At 43.3% G+C, this 21,423-nt stretch overlaps 1 protein-coding gene across 4 annotated transcripts in view; it reads right to left on the bottom strand.

The window, feature by feature from the left end:
- LOC110537361 (THO complex subunit 2) overlaps positions 1–21,423 on the bottom strand; it is a 65,859-nt gene that overhangs the window by 18,209 nt on the left and 26,227 nt on the right. For all 4 annotated transcript variants that reach the window (XM_036937344.1, XM_036937345.1, XM_021623337.2 and 1 more), the window contains exons 16-24: positions 9,919–10,003; positions 6,974–7,067; positions 6,742–6,822; positions 4,873–4,969; positions 4,069–4,186; positions 3,762–3,941; positions 2,020–2,184; positions 1,365–1,640; positions 145–286 (exon numbers count right to left, since the gene is read on the bottom strand). In XM_036937344.1, coding sequence (XP_036793239.1) covers positions 145–286; positions 1,365–1,640; positions 2,020–2,184; positions 3,762–3,941; positions 4,069–4,186; positions 4,873–4,969; positions 6,742–6,822; positions 6,974–7,067; positions 9,919–10,003 — 1,238 coding nt within the window. The remainder of the gene's footprint in view (positions 1–144; positions 287–1,364; positions 1,641–2,019; positions 2,185–3,761; positions 3,942–4,068; positions 4,187–4,872; positions 4,970–6,741; positions 6,823–6,973; positions 7,068–9,918; positions 10,004–21,423) is intronic.

The raw sequence follows: 21,423 nt of genomic DNA, 5'->3' as shown, positions 1-21,423 counted from the left end.
AGAGAGAGCGACAGAGAGAGAGAGAGACCGAGAGAGAGACCGAGAGAGAGACCGAGAGAGAGCGCGACAGAGAGAGAGACAGAGAGAGGGGGGGGGGGGGGGGGGGGGAAGGAGAAAAAGAGTGTGAGCGCAATGTTATCTTACTAGCGAGGAGCCAGTTGTCTTTCTCCAGTTTGAGGCGGTGCAGGACCCTCTGGACGTGCTCCAGCTGCTTCTTCTCCTCCTCCTGCAGCTTCTCCTGTAGGGCCGTGCAGCGCTCCTTCTCCTTCTTCTTCTTGTTCATTGGCTACAGACGGACACCATAGACAGACAAGCAGGCTGCTGTTTAGACAGGGTGAACACATGCAGAGAGAAAACACTAATAACAACTTCGAGCTCAAGCACAATACAATTACAGTACTCTTTTACCATTACACTGCAAGTCAAGTGATAATTGGAGAACATTGCGCCACAATGAAGTGTACAACTGTGTTTGGAGGCATTTAGATGAACTGGAAGATGAGAATAGTCTCTTCCTGCTGCAGTGTTGTCTTTTCCTACTAGCACTGACTTCACTGATAACTACTTGATGGAAAATACTTGCCTCACCCATCTTCAGATGAATGCACTAATTGTCTCTCTGGATAAGAGTCTGCTAAATGACTAAAATGCAGTGGAGTAAAGTACTACTTATGTCATTTTTTCCGTTATCTGTACTTCACTACTTATATTTGACAACTTTTACTTCACTACATTCCTAAAGAAAATGTACTTTTTATTCTGTACATTTTCCCCTGATACCCAAAAGTACTAGTTACATTACTTTTTGAATGCTTAGCAGTACAGGAAATATGACCCAATTCATGACCCCTCCCCACTGCCTCTGATCTGGCGGACCCATTAAACACAAATGCTTCATTTGTAAATGATGCCTGAGTGTTGGAGTGTGCCCTTGGCTATCCGTAAATTAAATAAAACTAATTGCGCTGTGTGGTTTACTTAATAAGCCATTTGAAATCATTTATACTTTTACTTAAGACATTTAAAAACAAATACTTTTAGACAAGTAGTATTTTACTGGGTGACTCACTTTTACCTTAATAGAAAATGACTTAAGCATCTTTACTCTTACTCAAGTATGACAAATCGGGTACTTTTTCAACCACTGCTTAAAAAAAAAAATTAAAAAAGAAGAAATAATACAAGTGTTGTCATCAAGGGGTCTGCTAGATGCCCGAGTCGTGTTTAGAGTATTCGGCAACATAAGAAAGAAAACAGACGGACACAGGGGAACTGGGTCTGGACTAATAATAAAAGCTTGTTTTGGTTTGAATGCGGTGTCTGTTGTGCGCTCTAATGGACACAACCATGACGATGTGACTCACCACATCAGGGTTCTCCTCGATGACCTGCACCTGGAGCTGGAGCTTCTTCACCTCGCGGTCGTAGGCGTTGTGTGGCACAGCCAGGTCGTACATGGTCAGCGACCAGAAGGTGGCGTAGAACTGGGGTCGGAGGTCGTCCCAGACACGGGGTGGGTGCAGGGACACCACGGCCTCGTGCACCGGCGACATCACCAGCTCGCACGCAGCCACGTACTTATGGACCTTCTGCTGCTGCCGGTTGCTCTTCTCAGCTTTCTTCAGCTCATCATACTTAGACTGGGGAGAGGAGGGGACACTCAGTTACTGTCTCCTTTACATGGTAAGATTCACAAACGGATTGATATACAGTATGTTCCAGACACACAACCTGACCGAGTCCATTTCCTCATGATGGACGGCAGCAGAGGGGGAACTCGGGATGTTTCAAGTCCGGCCAGGGGGACCGTAAATGAGGTTACACAGCACTCTCTCAAACTGAAACAATTCTTTCAGGATTCTACATGGCCAGTGTTCTCAAAGCATTACTGTGCACATCAATTCAAAGTTAGTCTTATTTGTATTGAATTTATTTGTAGATCATTTATACTCACTGTATCCAATTGTCATACTGTACAGACTAAAGGTGAAGTGCCAGAGGGAGGGAGAGACTACTCACCAGGATCTGATGTCCATACATGGGGCGTGAGAGGAAGAAGGCAGCATCGTGGGGGGTGTGGAACTGGTTACAGAGGATGTCAATGGAGGGAACACGCTTGATGTAGTCCTCAGTACTCAGGTTGGAGGCCAGGAAGCCACCAAACTGCACCAGGGTGTCGTGACACTATGGCCAAGGGACAGGGAGTCAGAGAATGGCACCCTAATCCTTATTTAGTGCACTACTTATGGCCTCTGGACAAAAGCAGGGGATGTAATCGAAATACTTTTCCAATAGTATCATTCTGAACAGAATCATAGTGTTTTTCATTCTATTCCACTGTTCCGACTTGCTAAATTATGTTCTGAACCGTTCGTACCAAAAAAAAGTACTGGTTTATATCATTCCTTTTCGTTCCTTTTTAATCCTCTGAAATCAGAAGTTTTGTTACCTTAGCTTGACATTAAATTACTTCACCAATCAGTGCGGATAGAGCACCTTGCTATGGAGCGGGCAAGCTGTAGTCGTTTTAGCCTAGGCATCCGTGCATGGGCGCTATTGGCTGCCTAAGCTATAGTTGTTTACATGTGCGATGGGCGCGAGATGCAACTGACAATTCCCGGGTCGGGGGAGTGGGTGGAGGAGGCTTGGTTTGAAGTGCCTGGCATTGTTAGGACATGCATTATATGAATTAGGCCCACAGAATTATACCTACGGAGGAACAAGTTCTATGGAGGAACATTGAATGTCTTTGAACTTCCGAGAGTTGGCTTAAAGTTGGACCAGAGCTAGCTGACAATCTTGTGTTTAATTCTGGTGCCGCTCTGCACACACGTCTTGCCATTTTGTAGTTAATAAAGCCAACGTGAAACGTGATAACTATAGTACCTGTAACTAGCATTGAAAAAGTTAAGAGATTCTTCTCTAATGAAAAATCTCTCCCTTATTTCTGAATCATGCTTGTAACGTCAGTAGGCTACAGTAGCCTACAGTAGCCTAAGGTTCAGAGGGGAGGGGCAGGTTGCAGACACGCACACTGGCAAAGACTTTCAACTGGCAGACAGACACCGGAATAATTTTGAGTTACTGAGTGAGGGCTTTGCATATGCTTTGAAAACAACGGTTCTGTTCCGGAACATTATTGATCACTTACGTTCCTCGATAAACGTTGTTTTATGCTCTGTTCCCTGAACCGGTTCAAACCCCTGGTCAAAAGTAGTTTTCTATCACAGAAGGTTGGTGGCAGCTTAATTTGTTGAGAACGGGCTCGTGGTAATGGCTGGAGCGGTCTCCTATCTGCTCAATATAGCAATCTATTTTGGACACAGCCAGTTCATTCTCCCTTATTGCACAGCCATGTTTGTGTGCTATTAGTCCCACAGTTTGTCATTTGTTTAAAAGACACAACCTGGTTTATTCAAACTATCCATCAATGTGGCCCAATACTGCAAACAGAGGCAATTTTGGGGGGGATTATCGCTGAGGAAGGCTCACAGCTTACAGGCAACATGGGGGAATTGAACCAAACATAATTGTCAGCTGAGTAATATTTAAGAAATGAAAAAGGGGAGAACTCCCTTCATCTGCATTCCCCTGATGTAGCTTATCGACATGACTTCTAGTTACCCTCTGTGCTTATCAATATGCTATTTTAAGCAGAGGAAAAGCAATGACAGATTGACTATTTAATGAACTCTAAACAGGAGAACTATCCAAGGTGTAAAACTAGTGTAAGTAAATCTGTAAAGGGGGTCAGTAAGTACCTGGTCGTACAGCTTGCCCACCAGTTTGAGGTGTTTCTCACCCCCCTCCAGAAAGACCACCCCGTTGCGTTGCTGGGCCATGAGGAGACAGAGGGGCAGGGCCAGATCATGGTCCAACAGGGCATCCTTTAGACGCTGGGACGACTTCTTAGTGTTACGGATCTGACCAAAGTAACCACCCTGGGGACAGAAAATATAACTGCATTGTTTCAAGTCATGCTGAGGAATAGCTGACTAATGCAATGTGCCTCTGCTTTGACCTGGTCATGGTGTACAGTTTCAAGTCAGACCAAACAGGGTCCTGTACCTCTGCTTTGAGCTGCTCCCCTCCAGTCATAGCTTCCATCTGCTCTGATGTCATCTCGTCAGTGATCTCGATCCCGGCCATCTTCTGCACCACCTCTTTCAGAATCAACAGGTCAAAACTGCAGTGGGGGGAACACAACAATCAGTCTATACATATTTGTGAATGCAGACATAAATAATATGTGCGCATACACAAAAATAAACATGGGTAAAAAAAAGAAAACAAGGTTGAGGGCAAAAACAACCGTGGGAGTAGCTAAGGACAGGGCACTAATAATAACATAATTCAGCATGCCGTTTCATAGGGCGTTGTGGCAGAGTGCCACCTCTATTTACTTCCCCTGCATCCCTGGCCCTGGAAATGACTGATTTGAACTGATGGGAGAGAGAGAAAGAGAGATGAGAGAGTGGCCATGGAGCCCAGTGTGATTTACTACCTGCTGACTTCAGGCATCACAGGGAGACCAGCGCTGATATAATTATCCTTCCCTCCTCCTCTATGGAAGCCCAAACCCCCACACAGTCTGCAGCCTCCTCATCAACACAACATTACTCAGCAGCTTTGCCCAGACCAGGGCCCTGAAGGGTGGCACAACAACGGCCAAGACCCCTCTCCCCCTCCCCGCCTTGTATTGCTACAGGCGGAAGAGACTGTACGTCAGTCCCTGTTCTGATTCAGGAGAGGCCAGACAGAGACAGGGGACCCAGTTGATTGACTATGAGCGACAGACTCCATCACTATGAATCACATCAGAGCCAGCAAGTCAATGAGGCGCCCGTCTGCCAGCTCAGAAGTTATAGTTACCTCTTCCCTGCTTTCAGCGTATTGGTCACATACTGGAGGAGGCCAGCTAACTCAATTGGGTATTTCCTGAATACCGCTCCACACAGACTGGCCAGGCCTGGAGATAGGAGAAAAAGGTCAGCAGTCAATCAGTTGTCAAGCAGACATACATATGTTGCATAAAATACAGTAAACTAAAGTAGAGTTGCACTGGGCTGTAACTACATGGAACAAAAGTACACCCAAATGCCCCTTCGATAATAAAGCAGATTTGTGACATCAGGGTTGTGTTTAGTATGGTACACTGTAGCAAAGTACATTGTAACAGAAAACAAAAATCTGTGTTCTAATTGGACAAGTTCAGGTAGTACCCTCACACATTTCACTACATTTAGAAATATTTTCTCCAAACTGAATACAACCCAGATCAAACATTCTTCAGCAGATCCTCCAAAGATCTGCCAGGTTGGATGGGGAGTGTTGCTGCACAGCTATTTTCAGGTCTCTCCAGAGATGTTCGATTGGGTTCAAGTCCGGGCTCTGGCTGGGCCACTCAAGGACATTCAGAGACTTGTCCCGTAGTCACTCCTGCGTTGTCTTGGCTGTATGCTTAAGGTCGTTGTCCTGTTGGAAGGTGAACCTTCACCCCAGTCTGAGGTCCTGAGCAGGTTTTCTTCATCAAGGATCTCTCTGTATTTTGCTCCGTTCATCTTTGCCTTGATCCTGACTAATCTCCCAGTCCCAGCCACTGAAAAACATCCCTACAGCATGATGCTGCTACCACCATGCTTCACCGTAGAGATGGTGCCAGGTTTCCTCCAGGCGTGACGCTTGGCATTCAGGTCAGAGTTGGTTTCATCAGACCAGAGAATCTTGTTTCCCATGGCTTGAGAGTCCTTAAGGTACCTTTTGGCAAACTCCAAGCTGGCTGTCATATGCCTTTTACTGCTGAGTGGAGTGCTGCAGAGATGGTTGTCCTTCTGGAAGGTTCTCTCATCGCCACAAAGGAACTCTGGAGCTCTGTCAGTCAGAGTGGTCACCCTGACCAAGGCCCTTCTCCCCCGATTGCAGTTTGGACGGGCGGCCAGCCAGCCCTAGGAAGTCTTGGTGGTTCCAAACAACTTCTTCCATTTAAGAATGATGGAGGTCACTTTGTTCTTGGGGACCTTCAACGCTGCAGAAATGTTTTGGTACAATTCCTCAGATCTGTCTCGGAGCTCTACGGACAATTCCTTCGACCTCATGGCTTGGTTTTTGCTCTGACATGCACTGTCAACTGTCTATGTAAGGTCCCACACCTTACATAGACAGGTGTGTGCATTTCCAAATCATGTCCAATCAAGTGAATTTACCACAGGTGGACTCCAATCAAGTTGTAGAAACATCTCAAGGATGATCAATGGAAACAGGATGCACCTGAGCTCAATTTCAAGTCTCATAGCAAAGCGCCTGAAAACTTAGGTCAATAAGGTCTGTTTTTTGTTTTTAACAAATGTGCAAAAATGTCTAAAAACCTATTTTTGATTTATCATTATGGGGTATTGTGTGTAGATTGCTGAGAATGCATTTGATTTTATCCATTTTAGAATAAGGCTGTAACGTAACAAAATGTGGAAATAGTAGGGGTCTGAATACTTTCCAAAGGCACTATGTGCATTTAGAAAAATTCTGAGAGTCAAATATATAATTTTTGGGGGAATGTGTATACGTCATTAAGAGTAAAAGATAAAGATCTTTAAAGATAAAGACATCACACTTCTCTCAATTATTTAGCATTTTTTTGTATTATACCTCTTTTACAATGATTCATGAAGTCTATATAAAAAAATCTATAATAATTAAACGCACAAATATGGTTCTTTGTCTGTAGGATTCAGTTAGGGAACTCACTCTGAAGCCAGGAGGAGATCGTAGTGTCGTCATGCTTCATCTTCTCTTTCTCTGGATTTGCCAACGCTTCAATTATGCAATCTACAGGCAACGAGTTAAGAGGTACAACACGGCTTAATACATTCTGCCAGCTGGACTGTAGCGTTTCAAATACATGATTAAACATAGTTCTGAAAGTGTATAAATAAAATGGGCAAAAACGGCAAGTCACAAAATGTCAGATTAAGGATACAAGCCATGACGTCATAGTTTAGTGAGGTGAGGTATTTAAGGGAGTCTACCACTGGACCGATGAGGTTGTCATACCACTGGATCTGAGACAGGATCTGAGAGAGGGACAAAAATACCTGGTTAATACAATACAGGGACAACAGGCCACACGATGATGATTAAAGAGGATATCTAAAAAAAACATCCACCCAGCTGTTATATACATACGGAGTGTGTAAAACATTTAGAACAACTTCCTAATATTGAGTTGCACCCCCTTCTGCCCTCAGAACAGCCTCAATTCACAAAGGCATGGAAACTACAAGCTGTCAAAAGTGTTTCACAGGGATGCTGGCCCATGTGGACTCTAATACTTCCCACAGTTGTGTCAAGTTGTCTGGATGTCTTTTGGGTGGCGCACCATTGTTTACACACAAGGGAAACTGTTAAGCAGTTCTTGACACTCAAACCGGTGCGCCTGGCACCTAATACTATACCCAGTTTAAAAGGCACTTAAATATTTTGTCTTGCCCATTCACCCTCTGAAAGGCACACACACACAATCCATGTCTCAATACTTAAAAATCTTTATTTAACCTGTCTCCTTCACTTCATCTACACTGCTCATAGCGTTCACCTGGTCAGTCTGTCATTGAAAGAGCAGGTGTTCCTAATGTTTTGTAGACTGTGTAGATGGATCATTAGAGTCAGATTCTAGAATAACATTCTAAATGGTCTGAGAAAACAAGGCTATTGCTCTGCAGTGTCCTTTGAGGGTCACTTAAACTTTATTATCCTCTCTCCTGGTAAAGCCACCTTATTACCGGTTACACTACATCCCTACACTCCCACTGTGACAGGATGCCATCACTCTCCTGTTCCTCCACAAAGGTATGTGGACACCTGCTCGTCAAACATTTATTTTCAAAATCATTCATATGGAGTTGGTCGTCCCTTTGCCGCTATAACAGTTGGAACATTGCTGCGGGGACCTGCTTCCATTCAGCCATAAGAGCATTAGTGAGGTCAGGCACTGATGTTGAGCGATTAGGCCTGGCTCACAGTCAGCGTTCCAATTCATCCCAAAGGTGTTCAATGGGGTTGAGGTCAAGGCTCTGTCCAGGCCAGTCAAAGTTCTTCTACACCGATCTCGACAAACCATTTCTCTATGGACTTCGCTTTGTGCACAAGGGCATTATCGTGCTGAAACAGGAAAGGGCCTTCCCAAATTGTTACCAGAAAGCTGGAAGTACAGAATTGTCTAGAGTGTCATTGTACGCTGTAGCATTAAGATTCCTTTCCGGAACTAAGTGGCAGAGGCCGAACCATGAAAAACAGCCCCAGACCATTATTCCTCTTCCAAACTTTACAGCTGGCACAATTCATTCGGACAGGTAGCGTTCTCCTTGCATCCGCCAAACCCAGATTAGTCCGTCAGACAGCCAGATGGTGGAGCGTGAATCGTCACTCCAGAGAACGTTTCCACTGCTCCAGAGTCGAATGGCGGCCAGCTTTAAACCACTCCAGCCGACACTTGGCATTGCGCATGGTGACCTTAGGCTTGTGTGCGGCTGCTCAGCCATGGAAACCCATTTAATTTATCTCCCGACGAACAGTTCTTGTGCTGACGTTGCTTCCAGAGGCAGTTTGGAACTTGGTAGTGAGTGTTGCAACAGAGGTCAGAATTTTTATGCGCTATACACTTCAGCACTCGGCGGTCCCGTTCTTAGCTTGTGTGGCCTACCACTTCTCGGCTGTGCCGTTGTTGCTCCTAGACGTTTCCAATTCACAATAACAGCACTTACAGTTGACAGGGGCAGCTCGAACAGGGCAGAAATTTGATGAACTGACTATGACGGTGCTACATTGAAAGTCACTGAGCTCTTCAGTAAGGCCACTCTACTGCTAATGTTTGTCTATGGAGAATACATGGCTGTGTGCTCAATTTTATACACCTGTCAGCAATGGGTGTGGCTGAAATAGTCAAATCCACAAGTTTGAAGGGGTGTCCTCATACTGTAGCGTACCTGAGTGCACAGAGGCTTTAAAAGACCCAGTGTTAGAATAAATAATGGAGTGGTCTCTTCCCATGACCTTGATATTATTTGTGAAGACAGATGGACAGGGGTTGAGGTGGGGGAGGAAGGTAAGAGAGGGGGGGCTGAGGCCGAGTAAGGTGGAGGATGAGTTGAGTCTCAAGGGAGGTCCGACTCTCCTCATTCACTCAGAGAAGAGGCCATTCAGTCAGACTGCAGGCTGAGAGATTAAGAGATGGAGGCTTTAAAAAGGGAGAGGAGCAGCACAGCTTTTTCAATCCATTAATGTCCTGCTGCTGAGGCACCACAAAACACAACCCCACTACCTCCCCACTCCTCTTTCCGTTTGGCCGACATTCTGCTGGTCATTTTTTGAGACGTGAGATATTTAGGGGAGGGGTAGGGGATAGGGCTTATGCTGTGGAGATGGACAGGAGGGGGAGTGGATGGGGGTGTTCTAGCAAGACAAGACAGGCTGTGATGTGGAGTAGGTGAGTTCATTAGTCACATGCACAGGGACACAGATGTAATTGCTGGGTAATGTGAAATTCTTAGGCTCCGACAGTACAGGTGAAAGAAACAATGATACAAATACATACATCTGTGACAATGATAAAATGTTCATTGGGGTGTGAGGGTAAAGAGAATGTAAGCAGTCGCAGTGAATCCAATTTACATTCAGCCCCCATTTTTCAGCAGTAGTCTGTCGTTACAAAGGCAGATTATAAAGATAGTGGCCTTAAAATAAGATCTCTCTGCCCCATGAAGATAGTAGAGGACACAGAGCCCTTTCACTGTCAAGATTAAATACTCAGTTAAAGTAGGAGGGAGATCACTCAAAATAAGGCTAATATTAGTGTAAGTCTCAAAACACTACTTTCAACTGTACAGTATGTGAATAAAATATCATAAAATCCTTGAGAATACATACATAGTCAAAGAGGATGGTGGGGTTGCTATGGCTCAGCTTGCCTATCTGGCGCCCAGATGGTTTCACATTCTCTTTGGTTAATCGCCTGGAAAAAAAGCAAAGAAAGAGAAAAGAGAGCAATTTATTCAATCTATTGAAGCATCTTGCAGCCAATACATGTACCCCTGTCAATGCTGTGGGACTGATTTGATGGTTAGGCCTAGATTGAAGAAGATAATTTAGTAGAAGAATTTGCAACTAATAATGAACTTGTGCTCAATGTTTGGTTGCTTCATGCTGTTGGATTGGGGCTAGACTTTGAACATTGAGATATTAAAGACATGATAGAGCAGACGCATAGTATATAAAGGAGAGATCTATAGAAAGACAGAGTGGCTGAGGAATGTGATGGGTGGACGGGAGAGAATCACATGAGTGCGATAGGTGATACGAGAGGACATCTGTGGATTAGGCGAAGGAGGGTTTGAGGTCAGGAGGTCAAGTCAGATCCCATGAAGGGAGAAATAATGGTTATATTATCCTATTACCCTCTTCCTGTCAAACCATAAGATGTAAGGATTGGAGAGAAGGAGGAGTGATATGTTAGTTGTGATTTTTTTGTTGTTGTCTGAATTACAAGTGTGTGTGTGTATGTATATATATATGTATATACACATACTGTGACGGCCCTGATTTTTTTCTGAACCGTCTCAGTGCTTCTCCTTCCAATAGGACGCTTTCCCTTTAATTCCCAATTAAATAGCCAGCATCAGCTGCGCAAAAGTGGGGTTGTGATGGAGACGTGAATGAGGATGTGTCCAACCCTCAGTTCCCAAGCTTCTCTATTCCGTTTGTTTTGTTGCCGTTAAACGTGTGTTTTGTAGCCTAATAGAGATTTACCCAGGATCGGATCCACTCTTTGCGTCCGTGGACTACACCTCTCCATTCTTCATGGCCTTTCTCCGCTGGAGATCTATTGGCGGATTGGATTGTCTGACTGACCGACTGACTACCACCTTTTTGTATACGGTATTTCATTTGTTTTGATATGATGTATACGGTGATGATTTATGTAGTTAGATGTAGTTGAGGACTTAGTAAGAGTTGATACGCTTTAAAGTTCTGTGGTAAAATAATTGTTATATTGATTGTATGATTAATACTGGGTTTACGCTACACTTGAATGAATGGACAAACATTGCGTGACAAAGGTCACTTGAGTTCCCTGAACTCCTTTACCGGGCTGGACTCTTTTTAGGCCCGGGGTACAGGACATTGCTAGAAGAACCAGAACGCATTGTGATATTATTATATGTGTGTGTAATCATTGATGTTGCTAATACAACCCACGCAAAATAATATAGTTGTTTTTGAAGTTCTTTCCAATGTTTTAAGGGTTTATGAAAAGTTTATTTCCATCCTGACTTTTACATAAGTCCTTTGTATTGGTGTAGACTTGACGGACCAGATGGGACTCATCCCCTCCCAAACCAAAAGGAGAAACCAATGTTTTCTCTGGTAGGCACAACCTACCTGGCACCCCTATAAATAATAACCTCAAGTCAAAACCGTTAGACACACACACATATATACTGCTCAAAAAAATTAAGGGAACACTTAAACACAATGTAACTCCAAGTCAATCACACTTCTGTGAAATCAAACTATCCACTTAGGAAGCAACACTGATTGACAATAAATGTCACATGCTGTTGTGCAAATGGAATAGACAACAGGTGGAAATTATAGGCAATTAGCAAGACACCCCCAATAAAGGAGTGGTTCTGCAGGTGGTGACAACAGACCACTTCTCAGTTCCTATGCTTCCTGGCTGATGTTTTGGTCACTTTTGAATGCTGGCGGTGCTTTCACTCTAGTGGTATCATGTGACGGAGTCTACAACCCACACAAGTGGCTCAGGTAGTGCAGCTCATCCAGGATGGCACATCAATGCGGACTGTGGCAAGAAGGTTTGCTGTGTCTGTCAGCGTAGTGTCCAGAGCATGTAGGCGCTACCAGGAGACAGGCCAGTACATCAGGAGACGGAGGAGGCCGTAGGAGGGCAACAACCCAGCAGCAGGACCGCTACCTCCACCTTTGTGCAAGGTGGAGCAGGAGGAGCACTGCCAGAGCCCTGCAAAATGACCTCCAGCAGGCCACAAATGTGCATGTGTCTGCTCAAACGGTCAGAAACAGACTCCATGAGGGTGGTATGAGGGCCCGACGTCCACAGGTGGGGGTTGTGCTTACAGTCCAACACTGTGCAGGACGTTTGGCATTTGCCAGAGAACACCAAAATTGGCAAATTCGCCGCTGGCGCCCTGTGTTCTTCACAGATGAAAGCAGGTTCACACTGAGCACATGTGACAGTCTGGAGACGCCGTGGAGAACGTTCTGCTGCCTGCAACATCCTCCAGCATGACCGGTTTGGAGGTGGGTCAGTCATGGTGTGGGGCAGCATTTCTTTGGGGGGCCGCACAGCCCTCCATGTGCTCGCCAGAGGTAGCCTGACTGCCATTAGGTACCGAGATGAGATCCTCAGACCCCTTGTGAGACCATATGCTGGTGCGGTTGGCCCTGGGTTCCTCCTAATGCAAGACAATGCTAGACCTCATGTGGCTGGAGTGTGTCAGCAGTTCCTGCAAGAGGAAGGCATTGATGCTATGGACTGGCCGGCCCGTTCCCCAGACCTGAATCCAATTGAGCACATCTGGGACATCATGTCTCGCTCTATCCACCAACGCCACGTTGCACCACAGACTGTCCAGGAGTTGGCGGATGCTTTAGTCCAAGTCTGGGAGGAGATCCCTCAGCAGACCATCCTCCACCTCATCAGGAGCATGCCCAGGTGTTGTAGGGAGGTCATACAGGCACGTGGAAGACACACACACTACTGAGCCTCATTTTGACTTGTTTTAATGACATTACATCAAAAGTTGGATCAGCCTGTAGTGTGGTTTTCCACTTTAATTTTGAGTGCGACTCCAAATCCAGACCTCCATGGGCTGATAAATTTGATTTCCATTGATAATTTGTGTGATTTTGTTGTCAGCACATTCAACTACGTAAAGAAAAAAGTATTTAATAAGAATATTTCATTCATTCAGATCTAATTTTATTTTAGTGTTCCCATATATATATATATAGTGCCTTGCGAAAGTATTCGGCCCCCTTGAACTTTGCAACCTTTTGACACATTTCAGGCTTCAAACATAGATATAAAACTGTATTTTTTTGTGAAGAATCAACAACAAGTGGGACACAATCATGAAGTGGAACGACATTTATTGGATATTTCAAACTTTTTTAACAAATCAAAAACTGAAAAATTGGGCGTGCAAAATTAATCAGCCCCCTTAAGTTAATACTTTGTAGCACCACCTTTTGCTGCGATTACAGCTGTAAGTCGCTTGGGGTATGTCTCTATCAGTTTTGCACATCGAGAGACTGACATTTTTTCCCATTCCTCCTTGCAAAACAGCTCGAGCTCAGTGAGGTTGGATGGAGAGCATTTGTGAACAGCAGTTTTCAGTTCTTTCCACAGATTCTCGATTGGATTCAGGTCTGGACTTTGACTTGGCCATTCTAACACCTGGATATGCTTATTTTTGAACCATTCCATTGTAGATTTTGCTTTATGTTTTGGATCATTGTCTTGTTGGAAGACAAATCGCCGTCCCAGTCTCAGGTCTTTTGCAGACTCCATCAGGTTCTTCCAGAATGGTCCTGTATTTGGCTCCATCCATCTTCCCATCAATTTTAACCATCTTCCCTGTCCCTGCTGAAGAAAAGCAGGCCCAAACCATGATGCTGCCAACCACCATGTTTGACAGTGGGGATGGTGTGTTCAGGGTGATGAGCTGTGTTGCTTTTACGCCAAACATAACGTTTTGCATTGTTGCCAAAAAGTTCAATTTTGGTTTCATCTGACCAGAGCACCTTCTTCCACATGTTTGGTGTGTCTCCCAGGTGGCTTGTGGCAAACTTTAAACAACACTTTTTATGGATATCTTTAAGAAATGGCTTTCTTCTTGCCACTCTTCCATAAAGGCCAGATTTGTGCAATATACGACTGATTGTTGTCCTATGGACAGAGTCTCCCACCTCAGCTGTAGATCTCTGCAGTTCATCCAGAGTGATCATGGGCCTCTTGGCTGCATCTCTGATCAGTCTTCTCCTTGTATGAGCTGAGTTTAGAGGGATGGCCAGGTCTTGGTAGATTTCCAGTTGTCTGATACTCCTTCCATTTCAATATTATCGCTTGCACAGTGCTCCTTGGGATGTTTAAAGCTTGGGAAATCTTTTTGTATCCAAATCCGGCTTTAAACTTCTTCACAACAGTATCTCGGACCTGCCTGGTGTGTTCCTTGTTCTTCATGATGCTCTCTGCGCTTTTAACGGACCTCTGAGACTATCACAGTGCAGGTGCATTTATACGGAGACTTGATTACACACAGGTGGATTGTATTTATCATCATTAGTCATTTAGGTCAACATTGGATCATTCAGAGATCCTCACTGAACTTCTGGAGAGAGTTTGCTGCACTGAAAGTAAAGGGGCTGAATAATTTTGCACGCCCAATTTTTCAGTTTTTGATTTGTTAAAAAAGTTTGAAATATCCAATAAATGTTGTTCCACTTCATGATTGATACTTTCGCAAGGCACTGTATGCATGCATGCATGCATACATACATACATACACATATATATACATATGTATGTGTATATATACACATACATATACACACATATACACACATATACACATACATATACATATACATACATACATACATACATACATATACATACACATACATACACATACATACATACATATACATACACACACACACATATACATACATACATACATACATACATACATACATACACACACACACATACGTGATTTTTTTTGTCTGAATTAAAACTAAACAACCCTTTGGGAAGAATTAAACTTGGTTAAAGCTCCATGAGTTATTTACTCTGAAAAATAACAACAATGCTGATATCCATTTATCGAAATTATGCTTTTCCCTTTATCTTGTTAACTCATACATAGTATTATTGACAACATTATATATTTCATGTTGACAAAACTAAAAAGTATGTGTGTGTGTGCAGTAATCCAAGCTGGTAAAGGGATAGTTCAGGCAAAATCTACATTTCGGTGGAATTACCCTTACCGTGAGTCGTGTCTAAAGGTCAATAGCGACAGAATACATTATAATAAATGTTCTACTTCTGTCACAGCAATGTTGTCTTCCACTCATGGGGTGGGGGGGGGGGGGGGGGGGAAATACAGTTGCATAATCTGGATATTATTTGACAATATATTGTGTCGTTTTGACAATATCGCAATATTATTTTTGCGCTAGAAGGCTGTTGTTTCCAGCACTTTTGTTTCTTTGACTGATCAAACTCGTGGCTTTTCTCATTGCTCTCTCATCCCTCTGCAGGAGACATTTGGTTGGCAATATGTTTGGAACATCGAAACAATAACATTGCCAATATTGCCATCGGAACACAGTATCCAATCGCAATACATACATAATCGTGAGAGAGGAAGAGGGGTGGTGATTTAGAAGTAGTTTAAAAGCACCACCACCACCAGGGATTCATGTCCTACTGTGGTTCTGCACAGTACACTGCACACGCATAATGATGCAGGCCAGGTGCCAGGCACAACACATTAATTAACTTCCTATCGTCTGCATTAGCCACCTTGTAGTGACGCAGAGCAGTTGTGACATGTCACTCAGCAGAGCTGTATCCATATCAAGAGGCACGGGTAATGTCCAGGCAATGTCCCATTTACATTATTAATAAACACTGGACCGAAGGCACTGACATCCTTCAGCTAACTACAAGAGACTAAGATGCATACAGGGATGGGAAAGGGATGGATTGAATGAATAATCAAAATGTCTAATGGCCATTTGAATCATTCAGTAGCAGCAACTTAACAAATGGTTTATATTACATGAGTCTAGGGGCTGGTGATAGGGTCACGGTGCTATGAGAGCAGGCCTTTGCAGCAGGGTTGGCGTGCTGCAATGCTAGCCTCAAATCTGACATGGGATGGGAGTAGTCCACTCGAGTACAACTGTGGAGCCATCTTCTATAATGCCCCCGGTGGAGGGAATAGTAGCCGTTCAATTCCACTCCACCCCTCCCTGCCTTCCACTGCACCAGAGCTGCAGGATCTCAGCCCCGCAGCACCAGTTTATCCATTAGTCTCCCCACCCACCGAGTTGGGGAGCCTTCACACATACTAAACTGTCCCTTCCGCCTTCAGAGCGATGCATGCTGGTGTGGTTACATCGCACCCTCCAAAGACACCACCAGCACCACACATCCTCAGGGTATCCTTTTGTCAAGGCGCTTACACACGCAAACACAAGAAATCAGTGGAAACACCGTCACAGTTGCCAGAGTGTTAACAAAACATGTGTGGGGGGAGAGCACACCATGGCTGGCCGTGCAGTGTTCCTGCCGGGTGGGATCCAGCAGAATATTGATAACGCGGTAAGAGGCCTGCTCCATTCCCAGCTGCCTGCTTCCATTAAAAAACATATTTTCTTCCGGGATGGCGGGGTTGGGCTTAGGGTACAAAACAAAACCATGGCTTCCCTGAGTGTCTGCTCTGTAATACATTATCACGCAGCCCTGGGGTGCTCGCTCTGTGTATGGTAGCAATGATGGGAATACGCCAATGTCCACTGGTACACTACAGGGAGCAGGGAATGGCCTCAGGCACTTACATGTACTTCCACACATTGAAAATAAGTATGCATCATACTGCACTAGTGTGAAAAGCAGTAAATGAGATATACAATAGCATATACTACAGTAACTACTCATTCAAGGGTTTTTCTTTCTACATTGTAGAATAATAGCTAAGACATCAAAACTATGAAATAACACATATGGAATCATGTAGTAACAAAAAAAGTAAAGCAAATCAAAATATATATTATTTTAGATTTTTCAAAGTAGCCAGCCACCCATTGCCTTGACAGCTCTGCACACTCTTGGCATTCTCTCAACCAGCTTCATGGTGAATGCTTTCCAACAGTCTTGAAGGAGTTCCCACATATGCTGAGCACTTGTTGGCTGCTTTTCCTTCACTCTGCAGTCCAACTCATCCCAAACCATCTCTATTGGGTTGAGGTCGGGGGATTGTGGAGGTCAGGTCAGCTGACGCAGCACTCCATCCCTCTCCTTCTTGGTCAAATAGCCCTTACACAGCCTGGAGGTGTGTTGGGTCATTGTCCTGTTGAAAAACAAATGATAGTGGGACTAAGCGCAAACCAGATGAGATGGCGTATTGCTGCAGAATGCTGTGGTAGCAGTGCTGGTTAAGTGTGCCTTGAATTCCAAATAAATTACTGACTGTGTCACCATCAGGGCACCCCCACACCATCACACCTCCTCCTCCATGCATCACGTTGGGAACCACACATGTGGAGATCATCCGCTCACCTACTCTGCATTTCACAAAGATACGGCTGTTGGAACCAAAAATCTCAAACTTGGATTCATCATCACACCAAAAGGACAGATTTCCACCGGTCTAATGTACATTGTTTGTGTTTCTAGGCCCAAAGCAAGTCTCTTCTTATTGGCGTCCCACCCACCCATTGTTTCTTTGCAGCAATTCACCCATGAATGCCTGATTCACGCAGTCTCCTCTGAACAGTTGAGATGTGTAGGTTACTTGAACTATGTGAAGCATTTATTTGGGCTGCATCTGATGTGCAGGTAACGCTAATGAACTTATTCTTTGCAGCAGAGGTAACTCTGGGTCTTCCTTTCCTGTGGTGGTCCTCATGAGAGCCAGTTTCATCATAGAGCTTGATGGGGTTTCGGGACTGCCCTTGAAGAAACTTTCAAAGTCCTTGAAATGTTTTTGTATTGACTGACCTTCGTGTCTTAAAGTAATGGACTGTCATCTCTCTTTGCTTATTTGAGCAGTTCTTCACATAATATGGACTTGGTATTTTACCAAATAGGGGTGGTATACAGAAGATAGCCCTAACTTGTCACAACACAACAATGACTGGCTCAAACACATTATGGAAAGAAATTCCAAAAATGTACTTTTAACAAGGCACACCTGTTAATTGAAATGCATTCCAGGTGACTACTTCATGAAGCTGGTTAAGATAATACCAAAAGTGTGCAAAACTGTCATCAAGGCAAAGGCTGTCTACTTTGAAAAATCTCAAATATATTTAGATTTGTGTAGTAACACTTTAGTTACTACACAATTCCATGTGTGTTAATTCATAGTTTTAATGTCATCACTATTATTATACAATGTAGAAAATAGTAAAAATAAAGAAAAACCCTTGAATGAATAGGTGTGTCCAAACTTTTGACTGGTACTGTAATATATGCTACTGTATATACCATTTACTGCTTTTCACACTACTGCCGTATGATTTACTGGCTAGCAAGAAGTGCCATTGTTTTAAAAGGTGCGGCTGAATGCACCGATACGCATGTTTTTTTCTGCTGCTCATTAAGAAAAACAAGATTTGAATGCTTGTGGGTGTGGTTTGATGTGGTTGTTATTTAAATGAAAATTGCCAGAGAAGTTGGTGTTTGGAGGATATATTGGCATGGTTGTTAGGCCCGAGACAAAAGTCGAGAGCCGGCAAACTGTGCCAATATATCCTCCAAACACTGGTCAAGGGAATTATCACTTTTATACACTGCTCAAAAAAATAAAGGGAACACTTAAACAACACAATGTAACTCCAAGTCAATCACACTTCTGTGAAATCAAACTGTCCACTTAGGAAGCAACACTGATTGACAATACATTTCACAGGTGGAAATTATAGGCAATTAGCAAGACACCCCCAATAAAGGAGTGGTACCAACATATTCAAATAAAGATTGACATGTTTTCATTAAAAACATTATTTTTGATTAATTTATTTCATCCTTCCACAAGACATCGTCCGGACACAAATCTAGGGTTGCTACCCAAGCCATTCTAACGGTTCGGTTCAGTTGCCAGAGACGCGACTAAGTCGTTCAGTTCCCTTGCTTGCTAGCCAGCCAACTACGGATATCTTACAGTCACGTCAAACAGTGCAGCCAGAATAACAACAGTAGCTGCATTTGTTAGGCTGTTTTCTAGTGACAATCATTTGGATGCATCCATAACAATGATTTAAATGAGGCATGATTTCACCTGGCATAGAAAATGTCGAGCTCCTCTGAGGAGGAGTAAGCACAACAACACAGCTAACACAATCACTTCAAACTGAAGCTGGAAAGAATGCAAAATAGCTACACTTTGTTTCGTAACTTTTTTCAAAAGGACATTTCTGTGTATAGCCATAAAAATGCCAGCCGATTCATGATTGACTGGTTGAGAAACACTGCCCGCCTGTCCATCACTATGGGACAGTTGGAGCTCAAATTTAAATATTGAAACAACGTTGCAAATGGTCGGCGAGACCGACCGTAAGGTTTATTAAAATCTCCACTTGAGAAAACAATCTTATCTGAAAAGATATTGTGAGATAATGTCGATGCTTTTTAAAGTGGAGATCAAGTTTATAAATTGCCTGGCTGGGCTTATGAGACCGTGGATTGCGCAATCAGATGGAACAGAGTAAACAGGCATTTTAACGTCAAATTTTTTTAACCAATCAGCATTCAGAATTAGACCCACCAGTTGTATAAGTTGAATGTCTTATGTAAACAAGCAGCCGGGAACTAATTCTGTACGATGGCCAGTGACGGGGGTCGGTAAACCTGGAGGATTCACCATTGTCGTTTAAATCTCCAGTTTGGAAACATTTTGGCTTCCCAGTAGATTACAACAGCGATGGACAGAGAGTACGTCTCCACTGCTCAAGAGAATAGCCTACAGTATGCAGCTGCCAAAACCTCAAACATGTTAACCAGTTAACCAGTTAGAGCTCTAGGGGTGCTATTTCATTTTTGGATAAAAAACGTTCCCGTTTTAAGCGCGATATTTTGTCACAAAGATGCTCGACTATGCATATTGCATATTGACATATTGACAGTTTTGGAAAGAAAACACTCTGAAGTTTCAGAATCTGCAAAGATTTTGTCTGTAAGTGCCCCAGAACTCATTCTACAGGCGAAACCAAGATGATGCATCACCCAGGAATTAGCAGAATTTCTGAAGCTCTGTTTTCCATTCTCTCCTTATATGGCTGTGATTGCGCAACGAATGAGCCTACACTTTCTGTCGTTCGCCCAAGGTCTTAGCAGCATTGTGACGTATTTGTAGGCATATCATTGGAAGATTGACCATAAGAGACTACATTTTCCAAGTGTCCGCCTGGTGTCCTGCGTCGAATTCGGTGCGCAATTGCCAGCTGCTTCTACTTTACCATTTGATTCAGGGGAGAAAGCATGTGTCCAAGAACGATGTATCAATGAAGAGATGTGAAAAACACCTTGATGATTGATTGTAAACAACGTTTGCCATGTTTTCAGTCGATATTATGGAGTTAATTTGGAAAAAAGTTCGCGTTTTGAGGACTGAATTTTCGGATTTTTTTTGGTAGCCAAATGTGATGTATAAAACGGAGCTATTTCTAATACACAAGGAATCTTTTTGGAAAAACTGAGCATCTGCTATCTAACTGAGAGTATCCTCATTGAAAACATCAGAAGTTCTTCAAAGGTAAATGATTTTATTTGAAGGCTTTTATGTTTTTGTTAATGTTGCATGCTGGATGCTAACGCTAATGCTAACGCGAAATGCTAACTCTAGCTAGCTACTTTTACACAAATTATTGTTTTCCTATGGTTGAGAAGCATATTTTGAAAATCTGAGATGACAGTGTTGTTTACAAAAGGCTAAGCTTGAGAGATGGCATATTTATTTCATTTCATTTGCGATTTTCATAAATAGTTAACGTTGTGTTATGCTAATGAGCTTGCTGATAGATTTACACAATCCTGGATACAGGGGTTTTTTCATAGCTAAACGTGACGCAGAAAACGGAGCGATTTGTCCTAAACAAATAATCTTTCAGGAAAAACTGAACATTTGCTATCTGAGAGTCTCCTCATTGAAAACATCTGAAGTTCTTCAAAGGTAAATGATTTTATTTGAATGCTTTTCTGTTTTTTTGTGTAAATGTTGCCAGCTGAATGCTAATGCTAAATGCTACATTAGCCATCAATACTGTTACACAAATGCTTGTTTTGCAATGGTTGAGAAGCATATTTTGAAAATCTGAGATGACAGTGTTGTTAACAAAAGGCTAAGCTTGAGAGCTAGCATATTTATTTCATTTCATTTGCGATTTTCATGAATAGTTAACGTTGCGTTATGGTAATGAGCTTGAGTCTGTATTCACGATCCCGGATCCGGGATGGGGAGATCAGAAAGGTTAACACATGTACGCCGACGTAACCCCAGTATTCCTACCACCAGATCAAGACGAAAACGCAAAAAAAAAAATAATAATAATTTGTCCCCCTCTGTATTCAAGCACCCCTTCGCAGCTGATTCTGAC

The sequence above is a fragment of the Oncorhynchus mykiss genome, chromosome 12 (genome assembly GCF_013265735.2).
Source record: "Oncorhynchus mykiss isolate Arlee chromosome 12, USDA_OmykA_1.1, whole genome shotgun sequence".
In the NCBI taxonomy this organism is placed as follows: Eukaryota; Metazoa; Chordata; class Actinopteri; order Salmoniformes; family Salmonidae; genus Oncorhynchus; species Oncorhynchus mykiss.
Note: the sequence above shows the minus strand (reverse complement) of the source record. Positions and strands in the feature narration are given on the sequence as shown.